Source organism: Myotis daubentonii, chromosome 11, assembly GCF_963259705.1.
Source record: "Myotis daubentonii chromosome 11, mMyoDau2.1, whole genome shotgun sequence".
Lineage (NCBI taxonomy): Eukaryota > Metazoa > Chordata > Mammalia > Chiroptera > Vespertilionidae > Myotis > Myotis daubentonii.
In genome coordinates this window covers 7,551,714-7,577,350 of record NC_081850.1, presented here as the reverse complement: position 1 = coordinate 7,577,350, position 25,637 = coordinate 7,551,714, and the positions used below count along the sequence as shown (strand labels likewise).

The following is a 25,637-nucleotide window of genomic DNA, read 5'->3' as shown; positions in this document are numbered from 1 at the left end:
TGGGTGCCCAGAGGGTCTCAGCGCTGCCGGGCAGGGGCAGCCGCCGCCGCCGCTGCTCCCACGGCTGCTGCTGCTGGCGGTGGCGGCTCCTGAAGCTGCTGCTCGGGCTGCTCGCGCTCTGGCTGCTGGGTTCGCGGTGGCTGCTCGATCCCGGACTCTGCTTTCTTGTGCTCCTCGCCGACCCACTGGACCATTCTGCCCCCGTGCAGCGCGCCTCTCTCGCTCCCGGGACCTGGGGACTCCGCTCTGTGTGTGTGCAGCGGGCAGCGGCCGCAGCAGCTCCTTGATTCAATAGATGAGATGGAAGAAGAAAAAAAAGAACTCTCTCCATTTGGAGAAAGAGGAGGAGGGGAGGGGGTGGAGGGGGAGAGAGCGAGCGAAAGAGAAAAAGGCTGGAGCTCCCGCCCCTGGGGCTGTCAGATGGCTTGGGTTTCTGCGACGCGATTGGCTCACGGAGGGCAGAAATTACTCAGCAAACATGACTATTATTAGCTGCTTAGCAACAGCTCACCAAAGTAGAGAGACCACCCAGGTAGGCAACCCCAGTGTGTGCATCCCGGCTTCGGGGGGAGCCTCCGAGAGCGCCAACGTTCTCGCATGCAATACTTCCATTAAGGAATGCCCCCCCCCTTTTCTTTTTTATTCCTTTTCTTTTCAACAGTATCTTCTTTTTGTAGAGGCCTTTTGAGCGCGCGCACACACACAAACACCCACGAACATTTGCCTCGCGATAGACACGGGGGGAAATGTAATATTTTTTTAAGCGCTTAAACAATTTCTGAAATTCCTCAAAGAAAACCCTTTCAGAGGCACCTTGGCCTCAAGCTGCAGCAAATACTGGGAGGTCCGGCTTGAATTCCCAGGCCTGCACCAATAATGACAGGGTGGTGGATAGTACACCAGTTTGTGCCAGATTTTTTTTTCCCTCCTCTCTTTTCTTTTATAACTAAAGAGAAGACTTAGACTCTCGCAGGGAACAACGCCTAACATTAAGATAAACAAAATGGAAAGTTAAAGAGGAAAGTAAGGACTTTGGAAAAAGAAACCTTTTCTTAAAATCTAGTCCCTCGCCCCCTCCCCTCCTAAAAAAAAGAAAAAAAAAAAAAAAAAGAAAAACCCAGGGCAGCACAGTCCGGGTTTGAAGGAGGCCGGGTATCAGACACCGAAGCATTCTCATGGAGGCAAAGGCGTTTTTATTTTAATCTTTAATGTGATAAATATTAAAAAGTAAAGAAAACAGAATCCTTTTAACAACCCAGAGAAACGGAATTGTTTCCTCGAGGAAGAAGTTTTCCTATTTTGGATTTAGACACTCTCCCTTTTATTTTATTTTTTATTATTAACTTCATGTCCTTAGTTATTTAAAGTCTGTTTTAAACTTTTTTTCAAAAACTGGTACGCATCCTGTTATATTTAATAATAGCGTGACGTAGGGGACAATAAAGGCTTTGATGTTGGATTCATTTGAAACAAATTGTGGGCTGATTGCGAGGGCTCGTCGGATACTGCGGCCAGTGTCACCGAGGCTCCGGGGGCTTTGCTTCCCACTGGGGAAGAAAACACGCGACCCTTTGAGGTGGCCCCTGGGGCCCGAGTCAAACCGAACTGTCTACATAGCTCCCCTTTTAATTTAAAAATAATTTTTGGACAGTGGAATTTGTTTTTCTTACGTTTGCAAGTTAAGTTCCTCCCTGGGACAGGGTCCAGACCCCCAAACCTTCGGTTCTGCCTCATTTTAATATTTGTTTTTTTCCTTTTTAGAAACGGTGTTGAACCGCAGAGGGACCCGCGGCAACAAGAAGCCGACTGAAGCCGTGAAATGGGGCCGTGTGGCTTTAAGATGCACACGGTGTGTGTTCATTGAAAAAAAAAAAAAAAAGAAGAAAGAAAGGAAAGAAAGAGACCCAGATGGAGAGAAAGGGGGAGGAGCGGGGGAGAGGGCGGAGCTCGCGCGGCCACGTGACCGAGGCCGGCCGGCGCGCGCTCGGCCGCCGGGAGGTCTCTTGCGCGCGCGCGTCTCCGAGTGCACGCGCCCGAGCTCCCGCACTCCCCGCGCCCGCGCGGCCCGGAACGAGCAGGTAGGGAAGCCGGTGCGCTTGGCTCGCACCCGGCGGGCTCCCCTTCCCCAGCTGCCTGCCCGGAGCCCAGGCGAGGCGCGCGCCCCGCCGGCGCGGACGGACGTGCCGGACGCGCCGTAGTACATTCCTGAAGGCGGTCCGGCCCCCTTACGTTGCCCAATGCCCGCTTGGCTTCCCCTCGGCCAGCCAATGGTTAAGAGCCGGGGTCCCTTTCCATTCACCCGCCCCGCGGCCGCGGCCGGAGAGGGACTGCAGCGCTGCCAACCGGCCACCGGGTGGGCCCACGCGGCTCCCGTGGGGGGCCTGTCGGCTCGCCCTCCCCGCCCTCTTCCTTCCTCTTAAGAGGTCCCCCTCCCTCCTTCTTTCCGTCTCCCTGCCTCTTTCCTCCCTTTCTCCTCCTCCCCTGATCTCTCGCCTCCCTATTCAGCCTCACTACATTCCCTCTAGCTTTTTCTGCTTCCTGCTTTCGCTGGGAGATCCTGCCCCCTGAATCTCGAACCAGCAATACGTGTGCGATACGCCGGGCGGGGTAGAGTGACCTGTAGAATAAAGACAAAGAGAGAAAAGTCTGGGGGTATGCACGAGACCAGGGGGAGGACCGCAGGACCCGGGCAGCGCGGAAATTCAAAAGTCAGAACTCCGAGGGAGCACGTGATTTTGTGTGCTGTTCTGGGAAGGGCTGCTGAAATCCAGAAGGGAAGACGAGCACTGTCCAATGAAAATGAGACTTCGTCCTTAATAATACCGCAGGAGAAGTGGGCTCGACCATAGCAAGTTTAATCTTTGAGCAACATTCTTCTCTTTATTATGCTTGATAAATAGCAAACAGCAGGAAAGGTGATTTACTCTGGCTTTTTTTCTTTTCTATTTTTTTCCTGAATGGTTCTGCAGACGTTTCGTGCTTGTAGCTGAAAATCATTTTTTAAAGACTTGGGGGGTGGCTCCCCTAGTTTTCCATGTCAGTTTTTATATTTGAGGTATGCTGCATGTAGCCATGGACAGGTTGCTATGTTTGTCTTTTCACATTTCTTTACAACGTTTTAGACCAAGATATTAGTTTTTCCTACCAACCTTTTATTTACAGCAATTTCAGTATGGCTGCTCGGATTGTGGATGCTAAAATGAAATTATAGGCTATGTACCCATCAAGGTTCCTTCCCCATTACTCTCTGCACATCCTCGTCCTGGCTGCGGCTACCCGGGCACCATTTCAATGGCAAATTCCACTCGGGCTCATTTCCCTCAGTTTGACTTAATTCCTAAGCGTTTTGAACATTGATCTCCGGGGTTTTCAGCGCCCTGCGCCTGCTCACCCGCTGTTTGATAGGTTAACTTTTCAGCATCTCAGACAATGGTCCTGGCCTGTAAATTCTGCCCATTGGTTCCAGGGTGCAGTCCCCAGCCTGGGCTCTCACAAGAGCTATCTTAATCTCCCCACCCCCACCGCCTCTTCCCCTGTGGTCTGCTTTTTTCATACACAGAGATGAATTACTTTGAGGATCTAATTGGCCTTGTTTCTGTAACGTTTTAAGAAAGGGAAGAGGAGCTAGTGTAAAAGCCTGCCCGACTTGGGTGGTCAGGGCTGTGGCTGCCCCCAATTTGCCTCATTGCTGATGCATGCGAGTGCGACATTCCCAGCGATAATGTTGTTCCTAACCAATCTGCCCTTATTTACATTTGTAAGCATTGTCGCCTTTAATATGCATGCCCTGTGCAGGGGACCGCTGCGCCACACCGGGTGTGTTAACTTCAACTAACCACAAGGATTCCCCGGACCTGAAATGAGGCTAGCTGGAGGAGCCAGGCCTACAAAGGTGTCTGCTGGAAGACAGTCCCTGTAATGGCTTTTCCCCTCCTGAGTTACCAAATTAAGTGACAGCTCTGGGCCTTTTCAACCCTTCCAACCTGCTGGCTCTCTCTGGAGCCACAGCTTAGTGTTCTATCTCCCCTTTCCAAGTAAAGCTCATCTCAGTGCATGAACTGTCATTTTGGTCTCTCCATCTCCATCCAAGTCTTCATTGGAGTCTGTAGTTTTCAAAACAGATTCAACTCTTAACATATTCACTCGTCTCCTCTTTCTCTGCTCCCATACTCCAAACACCCATGACCACGCCACACACACATCTCAAAAATGACCTCTGATTATCTGAAAGGTGACACTGAACTAAAGCATCTGCCTTTTGTGTTTGGGCATTCCAATGGTAAGCAACTGTGGGAGCTGGGCTCAGTGGGGTAATGAGGAACCAGAGTGAGATTTAACTTTGCACTGGTTGCTCACATCCAACCCAATGGGTCTTTGAAATCTAATGTAACTTAACTCATTTTTGCAGAGTACAAATGAATAGAGATAAATGCGTTCTAGTAATTTGATCCTTGGGCGATGCTATAATTTTGTCTACCAATTTTAATACCCTTTTGCACAAATGCCAATGATTGCTAACATTATACCAAGTCCCCTAGTATTCGTGTTGAGAGGGTGAGATGGGGGGAGGGGTTTGGGGTTTGGTGTAATGTTCTGTTTATGGATGGAGACTGCAAGATGTGTCAGAGCCTGAGCAGTTCAAAGCAGGTACCTTGATTAAGAGCTGAGTCTTGACTCAATTCAAGTCAGTATGCCACCAACCACCACATTTTCTTGGCTCCCTAAGAATGCCTTATTATCTTCTCATTGGCAGCTTTTGTATTTGCTAAAAAGGTGATGGTAGGAAATGAGTCTAAAAGGTTTGGGGGCAGATGGGGTACATTCAGCAGCCACAAAATATAAAACCCCTAAGTATGACTACCCTCCCCTGTTCCCTCCCACCTTCTGTTTCCTCTCCTGCTCTCTCCTCAGAACTGGAGGAAAGGGAATAGCTCTAGCCAACTTGTCAAAATAATGCTGCTAATTACCCCTGATCTCCTTTAATGGGAAGCTGCTCCCAGTTCCACAAAGGAGTAAATGAGGGGTCTGCAGCACAAACCCAGGAGCACTGGCATTTTTTGAGCTGAGGGTTGGGGGCGGTGGCAGAGGGGAGATGTCCTGAGAAGGCCCTAGAAATCTCCACATTTATTACTCCAGGTTCAAACACTAGCTTGAGAAGTGGAATTAGACTTTATGCATTGCCAAAGCTACTGGTATTCTCTTGTTGGGAATGTCAGTCACCAAGTGCAAAGAAAATGTTCAGAGCCTACAGTGAACTTGAAAGATAACATAGCATGGAGCCTTACATTGATTCCTCCCTTGTCTAAATATCTTCTTAGCTACATTACTTTACTCTAATGGATAGAGATGTATTCTGGAAACAGCCCCACTTTGAACAATTCTTTCTCCATCTCTCTCTTGCCTCATCTCTATCGCCCCATCTAATATATCTATATCAAGATTTGCATTTGGCAGAAGGCACACTATTCATTTCAGTGATCTCTGCCATTGGGTCTTGCATGAAAAAGGAGCTGAGCAACATGATCCCTTTGACCCACTGCTGGAGCAACAAATTTATTAGAGATATAGGCATGAGAAATGAAAGGGAAGTAAAACAATTCCAGCTTATTGTGTGTCTTTCTTTCATACTGCTAATCCGGTTTACACATCACGCCTACATGTCTCAATAGGGCTTTATATACTGTGGCAGAGGCAGGAGAAAATAAAAGGTGTGTGTGTGTGTGTGTGTGTGTGTGAGAGAGAGAGAGAGAGAGACAGAGAGACAGAGAGAGAGAGATAAACCAGGGGAGATGTATTTTAATCCACATTGATTTGGCTTGTCAGTTTTTCTATTTGTAGAAAGTTGAAAAGTTGAAGACAATTGGTAAAAAAGGCTTTTATTTTCTTTCACAGAATAGCTCCAAATGGTGCTACTATTCAAATAGCTTGTTAGATTATGACTAGATTGTCAGCAGAAATTATATACACTTCTTAGTGAGTCTGAAATGAAGGTTAATACCTAAGTTGAGAATGGGCCTGTTGGTGTCCACCTGGATTCAACATTTAACATAAAAAGATCTTGGACTCAAAGGTGTTCTATAGCCTTGCAGAAGGACGCTGGGTGACAGCTGGCACACACACACGCTCACACTAGAAAGCCCATGTTTTACAGCGTGGGTACAAGGCACCTGAGGCAACAATTTATCCCGAGGTGCCACCCAGAAATGATGTGACAGTGACAAAGGATGACACCAACAGGCATTGTCTCTCTTTGTGGAGGCAATTAATTGCATGTTGAACTAGGGGAGCCAAAAAGAGAAGAAGAAGAAATTGAACACACACAGAATGCTGAAAAGATACTATTGTAGTAGTTCAAGACCTCAGTTATCCAATTATTAAATATTTAGAGCCACCCACGTGGGTCTTTATGTATTTCCCCTCCCCAGGGAGGAAGGAAGGATAAAAGGGGAGAAATAATGCTTTTCTCTCCCGAGTCTAGGAAAATAGAGGTCTCTGGGTGTCTTCCACAGGCAACATTCCATAGGGTTCTTCTTAGATGACAGAAACAGACCTAAAAACTTGGGACTTACTGACCATCCACGCACTGTCATTATAAACATAAACTTAAATACCCGGAGACACAGCACATGTCACCCCAGAGGTGTAGCCCCTGGAGGTCCCGTGGGCCCAGCGTTGGCACTAGGTCTAGAGGAGTTTGAATGGGCCGGGCTCCCTCAGCCCTCTCAGCACTGGGCTAGCGGCCTCCTCTTTAATGGGTGGCAGGCACCAGAACCCCCCCGACTCTGTGGGTGATAAAGTCAACACATACCATCTCCTACCCGTGGCCCCTCCGTGAACTCGTAAAAGCCCCTCTGGCCCTTCTCCCACCAGCAGCGGCGGGGCGGGAGGTGTCTGAGCCCCAGGTTTTGGAAAGTGCCTCTGCCTCCCGGCCCGGGTGCCACGAGCTGCGCCGCCCCCTCCAGCAGGTCTCCAGCGGCTCCCGGGGCCCAGGGCGCTCCGCCCGCACCTCCCCGCGGCGCTGTCACTCCGCACCGGCCCGGCCACCCCGCGCTGTCTGCACTCGCCACGCAGTGGCCACCGCCAGGCTGAGGAGCGGAAGCCACGGTGGCGACCCCTCCAAGCGTGCGAATGGGATCCCAGGCGACCCCCTCCGTGAGAATTCCCCCTGCAGCCGATCCCCGGCCGTCGCCGCCAGCCCCCTCCCCGCCCCGCGGGACCGCCTGGGGCGGCGGGGGCCCGGAGCGTGCGAGCCAGGGAGCGAGCGCGGAGACCCGGGGCGGCCACCGCTCCCGGCGGCGCAGCCCACCCAGCCCGGCGGCCCCGGCGCGCCGCCCGCCCGCCCGCCCGCCCGCCCGGCCCTCGTCCCGCCGCGCGGGGCGCCGGGTCCCGTAGCGCCGCGTCCCCGGGGCGCGCGCCGCGCGATGGGCGAGGCGGCGGCGGCTGCACTCACCATAGCCGGCCGTCAAGCCCTGCCCGGAGCGCGGGTGCCGATGGCGCGGACGCGGGGCTGGGATTTCACATCAATTCCTTTTTGCCCGGAGCCCCCCTTTCCTGGTCCTCCGCGCCTCCGTCTGCTCCCCGTCTTCCCTCGGCTCCCCCTAGCCTGGCCGCTGCGGGTCTCTTTGTCTCCCCTGTCGTCGTCTTTCCCTTCGCCCCGGTCTTCGTCCTCTCCTCCTCCTCCGTCGTTACAAAGGGAGCGGAAAGTGTAAAAACCCCGGCGCGCGGGGCCGCCGGAGGCTCTCGGCGGAGTGCGGCGCGGACTCACAATTACAAGCCTGTTTCTATTAAGCAGTTCCATGGCCCTCGGCGTGGGTGGTCTGCCGCGCCATAGGCAGGACCTGTCAGGGTCACGTGACAGATCCGAAAACTTTACCCCTTCACAATAAACTCAAGGAAAGCAAAGTAAACTCGAGGAACGTGCTATCAGCACAGCCCTCCTGGGTAAACAGGCGCTGCCCTCCCCGCCTTCCTGGGAGGCGCCCGGCCCCGCGAGCTCCCGCGAGCCCCGGCGCCCCCTCCCCTCCCCACCCCCCGCGGCCGCGTCCGCGGGGGGCCGCTGCGCGGGGTCTGGGCCCGCCGCCTCGCCTTCCCCACCTCGTACGCCTCCACCGCACACACGTTCTTTGCTAACACTTAGCCGCTTTCCGGACCCCCGGGGATGGGGGTGCTGGGGGAGCAGGGAACCTCATTGCAGCATCCCCTGCTCTCCGGGAAACGCGGGGTGCGCAGAGCCCGGGCGGAGCCACACCGCCGGTCCTGTCACTTCTCAAGCCCTTTGCTGCCCGAGTTCCCACGGAACCCTGAGAAGCTGGGAGCATTCGGGCCGGCAGACCCACCGGCTGACAGGGAGGCAGAGAGCCGGGGAGGCCGGGCAGATAACAAGAGCCTCCCCTGGGAAATGGCCAAGGCACCAAGATGGATGTGGATTCGTGTCCTTGCGGTCGGGGGCGCCCAGGCAGCCGCTGCCGCGGAGGAGACCAAGGTGGAGTCCCTGAGAAACCAAGATTGGTAGCTGGCCGAGGGGTCATTAATTGAGATTTGCTCCCCCCCCCCTTCCAATTACTGTGGTTTTTGGGGTATGCCACCCAAATGCTCCCACCCACGTTGCCTTCCCGAATGAAGCAGGCTTGGGTGATCGGGTTAGCCGGAAGTGCTGTGGGTCCGCACAGACCGGCTCAGCCTCTCGCCCTAAATGGGAAGGACCCTGTTTAACGTTGTATCTGCTCAAACCTGCAGGGCAAACTGTTTCCCACTGATCGGTGCTGTTTTAAATGGACCACGTTATGAGTAAAAATGAATGACTGCGATGGGGGAGAGGTAAGGGAACTTATTGAAACTACCAAGGGTTAACGAGCTCGTCTTCACGTGAAGCCAGCCCTGTCTCATCTACTCGGGGCTGACAGTGTGATTGTGTGTGATTTCGAGCGTGTGCTGTTATTTAAAAACAACAGCTACCCTAGGTGTCACAACTTATCCCCCTCCCCCAAAGATGGTATGCCATCCTTTCATAGGGTCATTTGAGTTTCCATAGTGTTAGTGTTTGAGACAGTCATTAAACAATTGGAATGCTGGCAGCCCTGTGAATTAGGCTGGCCCAAAAAAGTCATTTCATACCAATTTACTTTAAGAAATAGTTACAAATAGATATAACCTGAGCATGGATCCTAAGAGTCATACTAATTGGGGGGGGGGGGGAGGGAACCCAGCAATATTTCCCTCAGAAATACTACATTTAGTGTCATATCAAAGGACTCAATTCATACCCTGCTATGAGCTTAGATGGGGTGAGGAAGAAGGTATCAATACATTTCCAAATAGAATAGTCTAGAATATGAAAGAGAAGAGGCGATAAGAAAACAGAGAAACAACTTAGCAAAAGACATTTAAATGGCCCACAATATAAAGTTGCTAGTGTCTGGAAGGGAAAATTATCTTCTACTCTCCAAGGTTCTTCTGGCTGGATTAATAATCAAGTTAATAAGAGACAGATAAGCAGGAGAAAAACAAATTATAATTTAATATTTGTTTACCATGTATGCCTGGGAGAGACCCAGGAACACGGAGTAACCTGTCGAATGGTGGAAGCCATCACTTTTAAATACTTCCTTCAACTACAGACAAAAGATGTTGGGACTGGGGAGTCAGTTATGAGGGGTGACCAGGCAAAGCCCAGGAAACAACCCTGAGCTATGGGTGTTATGCAGATGTAATTCATGCCTTCTCCATTGATAGTGAAAGCCGGTCAGGGAGCCTGAGGGGAACACCCTTGCAGATGGGGATTTCCCTTAGGAGGGTAAAGGAACTTCTTGGCTTTTAGAGCTTCTCCCAGGTGTGCTGTTTCTTGATGCTAACAGCCTAAAATGATCCTTACCCTAAGGCAGTGGTTCTCAACCTTGGCTACACATTAGAATCACCTGGGAATCTTTTTTTAAAATCCTGATTTCTGGGCCTCATCCTCCAGAAATTCTGTTTCTTTGTTATGGGGCCCCACATAACAAAGAAACAGAACTTCCGGAGGATGAGGCCCAGAAACCAGGATTTTAAAAAGATTCCCAGGTGATTCTAATGTGCAGCCAAGGCTGAGAACCACTGCCCTAAGGAGACATATTTTTTTTTGGCAAACTCCCTTTCACCAGCTTTGTGGGGAACGCCAGGAGAACTGGTGCAGTTGGCTTTTCCTAGTCGAAATGAAGCCGCCATGCAGGCACACTTGGCTCCATGCTCCTTGGGTGTGGCCAGGGCTGCCCATGAGGGCTCCCCCAGGTTTGGTGGGACCAGGGGCTTAGTGCAGTTTGGGAGGGGAAGGCTTTTTTTAGGAACTCAGAATTACAAACACAAGATCAAGTGTAGGGCCTTGGAAGTGATGCCAAATGTCTGTTGTTTGAGTTTGTTCTCTCGCAAAATAGAAGATTGAGTCCACGGACAAAGACAGTAAGCACAGCAAAGTGTATTGAGGGGTAGACGGACTCCCCGCCACAGGGAGGGGATCCCAAGGGGTTGCCCAGGAAGCTTCTTGATCTCAGGTTCCAAAGTCTGTGTCCCTTAAGCCGTCCTGGGGAAGGTACAGCTGGGTTCCAGGAGCGCCAGAGCAGGCCAGTGTCCAGAGCGTCCCTTCCATGTCGCAGTCGGGTGTAGCTCAGCATCCAAGCTAATGACAGTCCATTTGTCCACATGTGGAGCCCCACATGGCCATAAGCCACGTGGGCGCGGAGAGCACATCCCCTGCCACAGGAGAGCCAGGAGCCCAGTGCACCAGAGAGAGAAGGAAGTGTGCTTCTTTGTCTAGGGGTAGATCTATGCGTTGCTGGCTTCTGATTGATTTTTTCAAAGAATTCTGCCTTAGCAACATGTATACATTTTAAAGCTTACTTCTCCAGCACGCGTGCTCTTGCACTCTTCTTTTCCTGCCCAGTTGGGTTGCCTTAGTAATTCCCGCCTAGCTGGGTTTAGTCTTCCCTGCCCAGCCGGGTTCAGTTCTAGGTCATTTTGTCTGTCTCTGTGTTTTTTCTTGGAGCAGGGCATGGTCAGCAGGCTGCATTCTGCCCATGTCTACAGTGCTTCACTCCCTCCCTCTCACCCCCAAGGTCCTGTCCCCGACTGCCTAGCCCTCTCCTACCTCCTCAGAAGGGGGCCGTGCAGTGTGGGGTTCCTGTATGAGTCTCCTGACGAATCACCCTGGTTTGCAGTGCAGAGCAAGGCGATTACAGAGCTATTTAGATGTGTGGCCTTGCATCCATTGGTTAAGACTGAGTGTGTTCACATTACATCATATTTCAGTCCAATGCTTTACAACTGGAGCAAAGACAAGCTTGGTTTGAATGTTCAATAGCCTGAGTTGGGCTGCAGTAGTGTAGCGAATCAGTGAGAGAGAACCTTTCTTTGGTGTTGTAACCTAAAATGTCTGGAATGAGAACTCACTGGAAATATTCTCTCCCAAGAGCAACCTGTCCTTCTTTGCCTTCCTCTGAGATCAGTCTTTGAAAGGGATAGTGCCTCTCTTCTCCGGACTCTTTGCTGCTAGAAATGCTCAGCTGTCAAGCGGGAGGGAGATGTTCTCCAGCACACAGAGCGCCCGATGTTGTCACCTACTGGTATTTCTCAGAGACTCCCCGCCAGGGTGGGCTCTTTCTCATCAAACAGCGCGCTCCCCGCTTCTAAAGCTGCTTATGCCTCATCCCTTCCCTCAAACCAGCCCCAGTGCTGCCCAGTCTGATAACCCACTTGGCATGAAGGAGCTCTAGCCACCCCATCTGATACGCCAATTAGCATCAAGGTGTCAATGGCGGAGGAGGCTACTAGATGATACATTTGCTAGTTAAGTTGGACTTTTAGAGCCTACTCAGAGGAATAACTCAAAAGTTGGAGATTCTGCCCTGACTGGTTTGGCTCAGTGGATAGAGCGTCAGCCTCTGGACTGAAGGGTCCTAGGTTCGATTCCGGTCAAGGGCATGTACCTTGGTTGTGGGCACATCCCTGGTGGGGGGTGTGCAGGAGGTAGCTGATCGATGTTTCTTTCTCATTGATGTGTCTAACTCTCTATCCCTCTCCCTTCCTCTCTGTAAAAAAATCAATAAAAATATTTTTTTAAAAAAGTTGGAGATTGACTATGGAGGACCAGATGGAAACATTTGGGGTATTGGCGGAGGGGACAATAGAGGGATCTTTTGAAACAGGTCTGAAAAGAGACCATCTGAGCATCTTCAAGCCTGTTGATGGGCAAGGTCATCCCTGGCTCTGTTTGTCTTTCTAAATATCTGTTGTTACTTCAAATACAGTTGTTAACCCCTGTCACACACACATTCTTCATTCTAGGATTCCGACTTCCCTGGCTCCCACTCAAAGTGTGTGCCTAAGCACTTTCATCTGTCCCCTCCCCCACAGCAACCTCCAGCAACAGGAATGCTTCAGCTGAATAACTGAGGGTTAAAAGACACATTTGTCCACATTTGAGAAGCTTTCCACCTCTTGGTGAATGCCACTCTTGCACGCAGTTCTTTGATACTGGATCAGACAGATCAAACTTTCATACGGAGCGATGTCGTTCAATGTAGGGACTCCAATTCTAAAATGACTACCTACCCTCACCCCTACCTCCTTCATCAGGAAGATAGGGCTTGAAGGACCAATGGGTAAGAAATATTTAAAGGTGATAGGTTGGAATTAGGAGAGTAAACAATTGAATTGCAATGGTGAAACAGTAAGAGAAGAATTGTTTAATCAGGGAGAAGTAAAACAGGATTGAAGAATAGAAGAGCATGAACAAAAAGCTTGAAAACCAAAAGAGTGGAGTACAACCTGGAAGATCATAAACCAAAAGCTCCAGGGGACCCAGGAGACAGTGTAATCTTCAAAGAGGGGGCTACAATCTCAGGATAAGAAGAAATAGTGAGAGAGGGAGAGACCTGTGGAACTCCTTGCCTCAAAACTTAAAACTTATGTCCTCTTGCAACTGATGTCCATGTGGGACCCCCTCTAAGGAGACGCAACTCCCATGTAGGAGACCCGCAGGGCAGCCTTGCCACGGAAGCTCTTGGTAAGGAACAAAATGCTCAAGGAGGGTTAAGCTGTGGGGACAGTCTGGCCTGGCTGGCTGGGGGTGACAGTGGTGTGGCGGGTCACAGCCAGGGGAAAGAGCTTAAAGCCATCAAGCAGGTCAGAAAAATGACCACGAAGTTCCCACCTAAGAGGACTGGGAAGGCTATGAGTACGGTAAACATGAACCATAGCCTGTCTGAGAGCAGTGCTGCTTTACACAATGGGCATGGTTGCTACCCAGAATGCACCATTCGTCTTGGTGCAGGTCCGTGGGAAGGTGCAGAACTGGACTTCATTCACTTGAGCTGTGTGGTTACACATTTGGAGGATTAGCCACATTTCATTTCCACTCTGAGTGAAAGAGGCCATGAGGCAAAGGCTCTGAGAGAGGGAGATTTTGGGGGGGAGGGTTGAGGTGTGAGGGGCTGAAGCCGCCTTGAGCCCTGTCCCTGTGCTGTGTTCAGGGGCTGCTTGGCAGCCAGCTGCTGGTGGCTCTGAAAACCCCAGTCTATGCAGATGGTGCCACTCCTGGTGTTTCTGGGCCCAGCCGTCCGAAGAGCTGGTCCAGGAAAGGAGGCTCTGTTTCCTAGCAGCAGCCCCCATGGGTCAGTGCACCTTCTCCAGGTGTGGATGGAGGCGTGTGTTGGAGGAAGCCCGGGAGGTGGGAGCCGTGTGCCTGGCCTGCCATCCCACTCTAGGCTTGCCGTCTTTCCCTCACGCCTGCATTAGTGTGCCAGGACTGCCGCAGTCAAGGACCACAGGCGGAGGAGCTTAAACAGCAGACACTTATTTTCCTGGTCCTGCGGGTTACAAGTCCCGGGTTAAGGTGTTTTCTTGTGGAGCCGCTCTCCTTGGCTGCCTACTCCTTGGGTCTTCCCTCCTTGGGCTTCCAGACTCTGTGTGTGTCTGTGTCCAAGTTCCGCTTCTTGTAAGGACACCAGTCTGCTGGATGAGGGCCCCCCACGTGACCTCATTTTAACCAAATTTCCTCTTTCAGGACCTTATCTCCAAATATGGTCATATTCTGGGGTCCTGAGGGTTAGGACTTCAAGATATGAATTCAGGGGGATACGGTTCATCCATGACAGCACCCAGATGTTGAAAGGAGCCGGCTTGGGTTTGAAGGGCGCACTCCTCTCTGTGGCTGTGAGCTGGGTCCTTCTTGGCTTCTCAGGCCAAGGACCTGCCCCCACACGGCCACAGGGCTGACCCTGGGTGGCACAGTCCCCGGAATGCTGGGGCTCTAAGAAAATGGCTGGTAGAACTCCCCCCATCCCCTTACAAAGAAGGAGCAGTGCTAGGCTAATTATAAATCTGTCGTCTTTATTTATGGCGGCGAGTTCCTTCAGGGGTTGGTTTCCCAGGCTGGCTGCTCATCAGAATCACCTGGGGAGTTTAAAAACAAAAACCTGAGGAAACAAAAATAGATTCTGTGCTCCCACCCTAGAGCTACAGCACCAGCACTCAGCCAGGGAAAGAATTGCCCTAAAGCAAGTGAGTAAAATGCTGGTGGTCGGGGACTCACGGTAACAGTTCTTCCAACGTTTCTGTATGTTGGCCTTTTTTTTTTTTTTGTAATAAAATGAGAAAAAAGGATATCCGGTGATTCTGAGGTGCAACCTGATTTGAAGACCTAAGGACAGGAGGTCCGTTTACAGATATGTTCCCCTCCATCATGGTACTTGTCACATTGCATGGTTGCTCTTCATTCATCAGGTAAAAGGCTTGTGATCTTTCCCACACGCCTAGTCCTCTGGTAGGTGCTGGGAACCGGGGAATGAAACAGCCATCTTCCTTAACAACACCACGAGTGCCATTTCCTACCCGCCTGGTCGGCAAGATTGAAGTCTGCCCATGGCAAGTGTAAGACTGTGAGACAATGGGAACTTGGGGGCACTGCTGGTTGGAGTGTAGGCTGGGTCCCTTGCTTTTGGAAAACAAGTTGGCATTATTAGAAAGGTTGAACCCCACTCCTAGACACCCCTCTACGGCAGTGGTTCTCAACCTCCTGGCCCTTTAATACAGTTCCTCATGTGGTGACCCAGCCATAACATTATTTTCGTTGCTACTTCGTAACTGTCATGTTGCCACTGTGATGAATCGTCATGTAAATATCTGATATGCAGGATGGTCTTAGGCGACCCCTGTGAAGGGGTCGTTCGACCGCCAAGGGGGTCGCGACCCACAGGTTGAGAACCGCTGCTCTACGGGAAAGCTGAGGCCCCATGGTGCGTTCAAGAATGGTCACCACAAGCATAAAACGGGCACGACCAAAATGTCCATCAAAGCAGGAAAGGTCAACCAAGATGCAGAATTTACACGACAAAAATTCTGCCAAGAGGTGAAAACAAATGAGCCATCGCTACCGTCTAGCAAAGCGGATGAGTCTTACAAACATTATCTTGGGTGAAAGACCCCCATGAGAAGGAAGTCTCATAAGAATGCCTGTGTAAGTTCCATTTCTATAAAGGTCAAAACCAGGTGGTACTTATCAAGAAAAGCAAGAGCATGAATAACCCATTCAGGGAAGCAGCTACCTCTAGGGGTGCAGGAGGCAAAAGGGCTGGGGAGCTTAAGAGAGAATTCATTTTACTATAGTTTAAAAAAATGTCCTATGAGGTGTTAACCTAAAAATAAAAGGCCAAAGTGAGAGGCAACAAGCCTTTATTTGAGATCCAAATGTATAGCTGTTTGTGAAGCACTGAGGCAGAAACCCACATAGGGTCCTGATTAGGAGGCACAAGGCCAGGGGAATTCATGAGGAAGGGAAGGGGCACAAGTACATCAAGAGAAGGGAGAAGGCAGTGCTAAACATGCAGAAAAGCTAACATAGTGATGCTCACTTAATTTTCAGCCCAGTCGTTGTAGCAAACAGTTGTCTGGCATACAATGCCACCTCAGGCCCAGTCCAAAGGCCGTTTTGCCCAGTTTTAACATTCCAAAGGTTTGAGGAGTAAGAAGTGCAAGGCATTCCTCTGAAGTGGCCTCCTCGACTCCATTTTAAAGTGGCTCTGTCTATATTATTGTTCACATGAGTGATAAATGCACTTCATGTATTATCTAGCTACACTAATAAAAGAGAAAGATGCAAATTGACCATACCTTCATGACACCACCACCCAATCAGGAGTGAGTATGCAAATTAACCCAACAAAGATGGCGGGTTAATTTGCATATGCAGGCACCAAGCGGCTGGGGGTGGGGTGGGACAGTTGCATTATTGCCATGATAATGACACAGGTGTTCTGCACCGCCCCAGATGCTCCAGGCCTCTGGGCAGCATGGGAAGGTAGAAAGACGGCTCCCGGCTGGAGCGAAGGTGGAAAGGCAGCTCCAGCCAGAGTGAAGGCGATGCCGACAGCCAGGGGAAGAAAGGCCCATTCTTGCATGAATCTTTATGCATCAGGCCTCTAGTTTCATAATAAAAACATTTTTTAAGCCATCATTCTGGTCCTAGACAAACTCCTGGCCCATGGCTGTGGAGAACAAAGAGCTGCAGGTTTGTGACAGTGCAGGAGCCAGGGAGCACAGGAGTATGTGTCTGAGCCTGACTCCTGAGGGGGCAGGGGTGGGGGTGCTGGGGAAAGGAAGGAGGGCTGCCACCAGGTCAGAGGGAGAGAAGGGGTATTCCTGGGGGAGGGGGAAGGAGAGAGCCAGCAGCAGCCAAGAGGAAGTACTGTTCTTAGAATCTGGGCTTCTACTTTTGGACCCCGGACTGTCCCAGCTCTGAGCTACTGCCTTTTTTTAAAAAATATTTTTTTTAATTTTTAATTTTTAATTTTTTATATTTTTAATATATTTTATTGATTTTTTACAGAGAGGAAGGGAGAGGGATAGAGAGTTAGAAATATCGATGAGAGAGAAACATCAATCAGCTGCCTTCTGCACACTCCCTACTGGAGATGTGCCCGCAACCAAGGTACATGCCCTTGACCGGAATCGAACCCGGGACCCTTCAGTCCACAGGCCGACACTCTATTGACAGAGCCAAACTGGTTAGGGGTGAGCTACTGCCTTCATAGTTTCTCTGTATCAACACAATGACCCAGGACAGACTAGAAACCCACATGATCTGTTCCAGGGGAATGAGACTGCTAGACACACAGACTTAAAGTCAGGAATTGTGCAAATGCAATGTTACTTTACTGGGCCAAACCTGGGCTTAACAAGTCTCCATCCTTGTCATCTTATAATGATACTAGGTGCCCAGTGCATGAATTTGTGCACCTTGAAAGGAACTGTGAACCATGAGGCTGCAGTGGGCACAGGGGCAGGTCTCAGCTCATCTTCTACGCTCCTGCCTGGCTCCTCCCGCCGTGGCCCCAAGTCCCCTGTCTGCCGGCAGCCCCGCTTCTGCTGCAGCTGCCACATGCTGATGGTGCGCAGAGCGATTGGGGCTGGTGCCATCAGCGAGTATAAGAGGCGGCTGCTGGCCCCGATCACCCATCAGGAGCAGGGAGAGGTGATGGGGGCCAGCAGCTGCTTGCACCCACTCATGGCGCCGAATGATTAGGGCCAGCACCAGGCACTGGCAGCGTGTGAGTGCCCAGTGGGACCATGGTGCACAGGAGCAAAGAATTTTCAGTAACCACCAGAGGCTTGCCCCAATGACAGTGACTGGCGTCCCACCTTGGTCTGGTGCCCCCGCTTACCTGCTCCACCATCCTGCCACAGCGATGCCCACCATGTTCCACACTCTGCCGCCTGCTGCCGACGCCTGCCGTGTTCTGCACGCGCCTCCTGGTGGTCAGCACACGTCATAGTGACTGGTTGTTTGGTTGTTCTGCCGTTTGGTCTATTTGCATATTAGGGTTTTATATATATAGATTTCGGTGGTTCTCAGTGTGTAAAGTGATGTTATTTATTTACTACAAACACTATTAGGAGTTGTAAATGTGAGTAGAAGTAAAAACCCCAAAAACAGCGACCTTAGCTCTCTTTTCTTGTCAATTTCATGTCGCTAGGTTGTTTTATTATGAAGTCACTGAGCTATGGGTAGAGGGACAGACAGACTGCTTAGGAAATATTCAGTTACAAAGAAGCATTGGCCTGAAGGAAGTGAAGGAGAAGGCAGCTTACAAATTGCAGCTCATTGTTTGCGTACACAGATGTTTTCTTCTGTTCAACCATCATGATCTGAAACAGTATCGGCCCACCCTCCACTGATTGGCCCCCTCATTTCCATGCCTTCTCCCTCTGAGACATATAATTTTATTTGGCTCCACTAGTAACGTCTTTTTGATACCCTCTCTTCCAGTGTTCCTAGTGCTTTCCAACCCTTTATGTCAGGCTACACCTACAAAGAATGATAATATTGATACAACACAATGGAATAAACTGGAGGAAGCTCAAAGGCATCTATCTGTCTGTGGCGGGAATTAGTGGAAAATTTACATCTTTATAGTATAAAATTATAAGAAGAGTATGTAAACTTTTAAAAATTAGAAAAATAGTAAGTATGAAATTTGTATGAAACTTCCAAATAAAACCTTTTCAGGTTTCTTATTGGGAAACCTGAACTTCTTTCCATGAATATCATTTTTTTTTTCATGTCAGTTTTTATGCCTAAAGTGACTCTGAGTGAAACGTCTCTGAATAAGACTTTAATAATGATCTCTTCAGGATGTCTAAATGATGCGCTCAAATTTCTTTCTAGTTACCAGGATTTAAAACTGTTCAGGGCTGGTGATAAAAATTTAAAGCCATTTCCCAATCATTCACAATTTACACCTGTTGAAATGCAAATCAAAAACATGCTGAGAGATCACTTCACACCTGTTAGGGTGGCTGTTTCCAAAAAGGCAAGAGATAACAAATGTGAAGAAAGGGAACCCTTTTCAGACTGTTGGTAGGAAGGTAACCTTGTGTAGCCACTATGGGAAACACCATGGAGGTTGTCTGGCATACAATGCCACTTCAAGCCCAGCCCAAAGGCCAGTTTTGCCCAGTTTTAACATTAAAACAGAACTACCTTCTGACCCAACAATTCTATTCCTGGGTATATATCCAAAGGAAATAAAACCATTATCTCAAAGATATATCTCTACCCCCATGTTCATTGCAGCATCAGTCCCAATAGCCAAGATGTGGAAATGACCGAAGTGTCTGCCAATGGATGAATGGGTGAAAAAAATGTGGTGTGGAGGCACACAATGGAATATTAATCAGCCTTAAAAAAGGAAATCCCACTATTTGTGACAACATGGATGGAACTTGAGTGCATTATGCTAAGTAAGTGAGACAGAAAACAAACCCCACAGATACTGCATAGCATCTTACATGTGGGGGAAATGTCAAACTCATAGAAACAGAGAGTTGGAAAGCAGTTGTCAGGGGATGAGGGGTTGGGAAAATAGAGAGAGGTGGGTAAAAGAATCCACAGTTTCAGTTATAAGATGAATGATGTCTGAGGACCTAATGTTTAAGGTCACGAGTACAGTTGATAACCCTGGATTGTACAACTGCATTTGCTAAGAGGGTAGAATTTTAAAATTCCCACCAAAAAAAGAACAAAAAAACTAAACATGTGAGGCCAAGGAGGTGATAATTAACTCCATGGGGGTGGTGGTGAGTCTTTTCACAATGTATATGTACATCCAGTCATCATGCTGTACATTTTAAATATCTTACAGTTTTGTCAATAATACCTCAATAAAGTTGAAAACACCCAAATTTATACCCAAATTATATTCAAAGAGTCTCACATATTCTTTGTTAAACGGATGTCGCTTTCTTGCTTTGACAGATACTGAAATGTCCCATGATAATACAAATGTATTTCTAGCGTCCCGTGTGCACATGCTTCCTCGCTGTCATCGCAGAAGCCCCACACAGAAGGCGGCTTAGAGGAACGGGAATGTATCCGCTCACAGCCCAGAGGCGAGAAGTCCAAAATCCAGGTGTGGGCGGGGTAGGTCTCCTCTGAGAGCCGGAGGGGGACTGCCGCAGGCCTCTCCCCGCTTCCGATGAGGGCGGTGGCCGCACCGCGCCCAGCTCTGCCTCCCTCTTCGCAAGGTGCTCTCCCTGGGTGTCCGCCTCTGTGTCTCCTCTTCTTATAAGGACACCATATGGGATTAGGGGCCCGCCCTATTCCTGTATGACCTCATCTTCACTCATTACATCTGCAGCGACCCTATTTCCAAATGTCACATTCCCATGTACTGAGGGTTGGGACTTCAAGATATCTTGGGGGGCGAGGGGGGGGGGGGAGAACAATGCAACCCATAACATCAGGGAATTTTTTCAAAAGCAAGCATTTCAAAACAAGGACTCTTTGATTCGCGGAGTAGACACCCATGGTAGAGCAGTCACCCTGAGCCCACTTGGACACCATGAAAATAGTGCACCAGTAGCCAAAGGGAGGGACACAGGCCATATCCCATATCTGTGAACACAGAGATTTGAGATTCTTGGAGTCTGTTTTCTGCCTCCCGCCTTCAGCGCCAACCTGCTATGCTTTGAGACCCTGAAACACGACCTCCCCCAGCTGACTCATGAGCCTTATTCAGCAAGGTCACTGCTGAGGACACCCTGAGGCAGCCAGTGCCTGACCCCACTCGACTCCACCCTGGGAGTTCCCACCGTGGCTGCTTTGTGGCTGGAGAGACTAGCTGGGGCTCCAGCCTCCACCCTGCCTCCGGACCGGTGGCTGCCACTGAGGCACGCCCCAGGCTCCTGTGTGGCTCGCTCACGTGCCCTGCTGCAGCCCCTCGTGGCCAAGTTCGCTTCTCCTGCCTTGGCCTCTGTTCTGTTTCTACTTCTCTGACGGTTCCTGCCCCACTTCCTTTGCTGGTTCCTGGCTTTCCACCGAGTCCTGAAACGCTGACCTCAGCGCCACTTGCTGGCAGACTGTACCTCCAGGAGCGTGGAAGCTTCACAGGTGCCCACATTTCACATGTTCGGGCCCACCTCTCCCAGCTGAGTTCCCTGTGCCCTCCCATCCCCTTCTGACTCAGTTCCTGGCTCTTCCATTCACAGGTTGGCCAGTCAGAAGGTAAGCAGCACCTGTGCTGGCCTGCTTTCTGCTACCCAGCGGAGTTCATCGGGCACGTTCCTTGGGGTGGTTTGCAAGGGCCCTGGTGAATTTGTCCGTCTCCTGCCTCCCCGGCCAGCTGCTCTTTTTCAGCCAAACACAATCGTGTGCAGCTTTCTGATTTCCTCACTCCTCTGTGCCCGTGCACTCGCTCCTCCCTCTGTCTACTTTCTGTCCCTTCTACCTTTACATACATCCTTCAAGATGCAACTCAGATGTCACTTCATTGGTTCACACAGATGGCGTCAACTCTGCACCAGGGGGTCATAAATCAGGTTTTCTCTTACACAATTTAAATCTCTCAAGTATTATTAGTCATTTTGATGTTAGCTTATTAGTCACTAGTGTACTTTTTAGTCACATCGGAATTAATGTCTAGAGCAGTGGTTTTCAACCTTGGCTGCACATTAGAATCACCTGGGAATCTTTTTAAAATCCTGATTTCTGGGCCTCAGCCTCCGGAAATTCTGTTTCTTTGTTATGGGGTGGGGCCACAACATGAGTAGCAAAGAAACAGAATTTCTGGAGGATGAGGCCCAGAAATCAGGATTTTTAAAAAGATTCCCAGGTGATTCTAATGTGCAGCCAAGGTTGAGAACCACTGGTCTAGAGAATGATTCTCAAGGTGGGGCCCTGGGCCAGTAGCATTGCCTCTTTGCATGAAAACACTCCAGCTGGGCATTTGTTAGAAATGCCAATTATCGCCCCCACCCCCCAACACACACACACCTGCTGAATCAGAAGCTGTGGGGTTGGGGCCCAGCTCTGTGTTTTAACAAGTTTCCCAGGTGATTCTGGTGCCGGCTACAATTTGAGAGCTGTTAGTCTAGATCTGGCCTCAAGGGAAAGGGAAGATGGAATTGCACTGCTCATTGGGCCTCTGTAGGCAGCTAATGGGCTTCCCTTGGCCAAGACCTGCCCTCTGTCCTGCCTCTCTCCCAGGTACAGCCACTCACCTGCCTGACACACATGTATGCTGAGCATGGGTTCTCGGCAGAAAGACTGTCAAATACTTTCTGAATGGAACAGAAATTGGTCTTCGAATCAGAAAGGTGATACTTATAACTCAGACTCTTTTTCTTTTTCATTTCACTGGTAGGACTTTACTTGTTTCAAATTATTGGCCTATTATTTGATCAATTGCCTTTCCGGACCTCTCATTCAATGGCAAACTAGCCAACATCATACGTGTGTGTGTGTGTGTGTGTGTGTGTGCGTGTGTGTTTATTTATTTATTTTGTAGCCAACATCATATTGCTGTTTGCCAAGAATACAAAACTCAATGTCACCAAAACTGTCCGTATCTTCCCACCTCCACACTATTCACATGTGTCTGGTCCTTTTTCGTTCTACTTACACCTTCTTGTAAAAAGACCTAAAGACAGATCCTCTAAACCAGGGGTTCTCAACCTGTGGGTAGCGACCCCTTTGAGGGTCGAACGACCCTTTCATAGGGGTCGCCTAAGACCATCGAAAAACACATATATAATTACATACTGTTTTTGTGATGAATCACTATGCTTTAATTATGTTCAATTTGTAACAATGAAATTGGGGGTCACCACAACATGAGGAACTGTATTGAAGGGTCACGGCATTAGGAAGGTTGAGAACCACTGCTCTAAACAGAGCCTGCTTTTAGAGCGTTGTCCCGCTTCTCCTAGTTACAAGGAAGGTCACATAGTTAAGTAAAAACAAATAAAGAACACAGGACTAGGTCCCAGTAAATACAGGAATGTAATATCTGACAAAGGATCAGAGGGAAACTTGATGGTGCTGACCCGAGTATCTCCTGAAAGAAAATATAGCTGGAGTCCTATCTCAAACATTTGCAAAAATCAGTTCGAGCTGGAGTGTTTCCATGCAAAATGTAAAACAAAAATAATGTAGCCCTAGCTGGTTCGCTCAGTGGTTAGAGCGTCGGCCCATGGACTGACGGGTCTCAGGTTCGATTCTGATCAAGGGCACGTACCTCAATTTCAGGCTCAATCCCTGGCCCTGGTGAGGACGTGTGTGGGAGGCAGCCAATTGATGTGTCTTTCTCTCATCAGTGTTTCTATCTCTGTGTCTCTCCCCCTCCCTTCCATGCTCTCTAAAAAAAAAAAAATCAATGGAGAAAATATTCTCAGGTTAGGATTAACAACAACAAAAAAATTCATTTAGAAGACATAAAACATGACCTAGGGTGTGGGGAAACCTTTTTAACAGAGGTAGGAAATTCATCATTTATAAGAGAAAAGAAAGACATATGATAAGAAAAAAAGTCAATATTTTTGAATGGTAAAATATATAATAAAAGAAGTAATTAGATAAATACATGCTTGTTAATCACCGATTGAAAGGTGGGAGTAGTGGACAGTGTGGCAAGCTGCAGAGCCCTGTCCAGAGGGGACAGCAACTACTCACTCCAGCCGGTGAACCGATGCGCTGCAGGGTTGTGGGTGCAGAGCGGCCAGATGTCTGGCCCTTAAATCCCTTAGAATTCAGAAATGTTATAATTTCTATTTGATCTGCTACTGGTACCCCAAACTCAAAATGTCAGCAGGTGGAAATTATCATCATCGTACCACAGTATTCTCTCTCTCTCTCTCTCTCTCTCTCTCTCTCTCTCTCTCTTTCTCTCTCTCTCTCTCTCTCTCTCTCTCTCTCTCCTCTCTCTTTCAGGCTTCAACATCCACCCAAATCGGACACTTTGTGTATATGTTTTATTCTTTTCGCCTGCGGAGCTCTCTCTACTCCCATTCAAGAAGTCACCAACCTGTCTCTATCCCACCTCTTCTCCTACCGTCATTTCTCTCATGTTCATTCTCTTCCCTCATTCTCACAGGTGCCCTGGCCCCAAACACTGAGCCTATTCTAATCGTCTTCAAACTGGTTCCCTGGTTCCCACCTCATCCATCCCAGTCTACCCCATATATCATGGCAAAGTCCCATTCCTAAGGTACAGCTCTTTTCAAATGACTCCTGGACCGGAACCCTTCGACACTGCCCATCATTTACCGAGTGAAGGGTGATGCCCAGCCTGGCAGCCAGCACCTCCCATCAGAGTCCTCCGTCTCCTCTTCATTCACTATGAAGCAGCAGGCGGCATGCACTCATCCCTCTCACCTACTCTCTCACCTTTGCTCATGCCATTCCCTATTGCCCACCTCCACCCCGGGCCGCTCAGTTCAGGTGTCAGTTGCCCCAAGAAGACTTCCCTGGTTCCCCATTTGAAATAAGCGGTTTTATCTCTTGCCTCCCACAATACTCACCTGCTCTAACTCTCTGTTCTCTTCTAAACAGGCCATGGTGGACAGCTGTTATTTTTGATCCCCAGTCTCCCTTTGCTCTTTCTCTGCTTGCATCACCTCAGTTTCCTCCTGCTGGATGCCTGTCCCCAACGAAGTGCTCAGGATGAGCTGACTTTATCCCACATCCGGCACAGTCCTGAGACTGGCCCGGCGCACCGGCATCTCACTCCCCTGGCCACAGTGATTGGTTCTGTGAAGGGCAGGCGAGCCAGTCTGAGGCAGTGAAACGCAGTGAGACATCCGTTCTCTGGTACAACCCCGCTGAGATGCCCTCACACTGAGTGCAATGACTAACTCTGGTGCTGCTTGAAATGCCAGTGCAGCCTGAGAATGAGGGAAAGCTGGGGTGTGGCAGACGGAGGAGGGACCTCACCCTGACGACCGTTTCAGGCCCTGGTTCTATTTCACACGGCCTGTGCTTTAAATACTTCAGAAGTGGGCTTCCTGGTACTCGTAATCTTCCTTTATAAATTGTCACCCAAGGATATGTTTTTAGTTGATTTTAGAGAGAGGGGGAGAGGGAGAAGCATCGATGAGGGAGAGCCATCAGTTGGCAGTGATGTCATTTGTAGGCACAATTCATAATCAAGATGGTTAGCACGTTCGATGGCAATGGCAACACCTCACAACTCCTCCAGCTCGTTCCCTGATTCTGATGGAGTCTTCCTGAGCCAAAGTTACTATTTAATGTAAACTCGGTCTAGTTCATTCACAGTTACAGCGATTCCATCGCTTTACGGGTGGAAATCCTTTAATAGAGACAGGGCATCCGTGAAAAAGACACACTAACCACAGCACATGCGACTCAGCCTTCGGGCGAGCATGTCTCTAGGGGCCGTCGCTGTGACCGGGGAGGGGAGACGGCGGCTGTGTCAGCGGGGAGGACCCTGGGGACCTCAGCCGCTCCTGTGGCTGTTTGACAAAACCATCGTTCCCGGGCCACCTTTCGGTGGCTTCCCCTGGCTTCCTTCTTCTTTTATCCTCCCATGTAAACTGGCCTTTTGACACTGCCTGTGTTAGGGAACAAGAAACCAGATTCTTTCTAGGAGGGTGATGCCAGGGGACTCCTTATCAGCTGGAAGACAGAGGCCCGAATGTCTCACGCTCTGATTTGCTTGTCAAGTCATCCCAGATGCCTTTCTGCAGCAGCTGTCCTTGAAATGAACTGTCGCCGACAGTGGAGGCTGCTCACACATTATTATTTATTATTATTATTATTGTTATTATTGCCTCCGGAGAATGCCAACCATGGCAGGTAACTTTGCACGAGAGAGGTA

The 25,637-nt window shown here is 49.6% G+C and overlaps 1 protein-coding gene and 1 long non-coding RNA gene across 2 annotated transcripts in view; one reads left to right on the top strand and one right to left on the bottom strand.

Moving 5' to 3' along the window:
- The window catches only part of PTCH1 (patched 1), a 75,461-nt gene extending 67,783 nt beyond the window's left edge, over nt 1-7,678 (bottom strand). Inside the window, exon 1 of the mRNA XM_059656410.1 lies at nt 7,451-7,678. Coding sequence (XP_059512393.1) covers nt 7,451-7,453 — 3 coding nt within the window. The 5' untranslated portion in view covers nt 7,454-7,678. The remainder of the gene's footprint in view (nt 1-7,450) is intronic.
- Nucleotides 398-19,917, top strand: LOC132211816 (uncharacterized). Its single transcript, XR_009447567.1, has 4 exons — nt 398-532; nt 1,762-2,078; nt 19,100-19,266; nt 19,781-19,917. It is a non-coding gene; the product is annotated as an uncharacterized LOC132211816 (long non-coding RNA).
- Nucleotides 19,918-25,637: the final 5,720 nt, after the last annotated feature.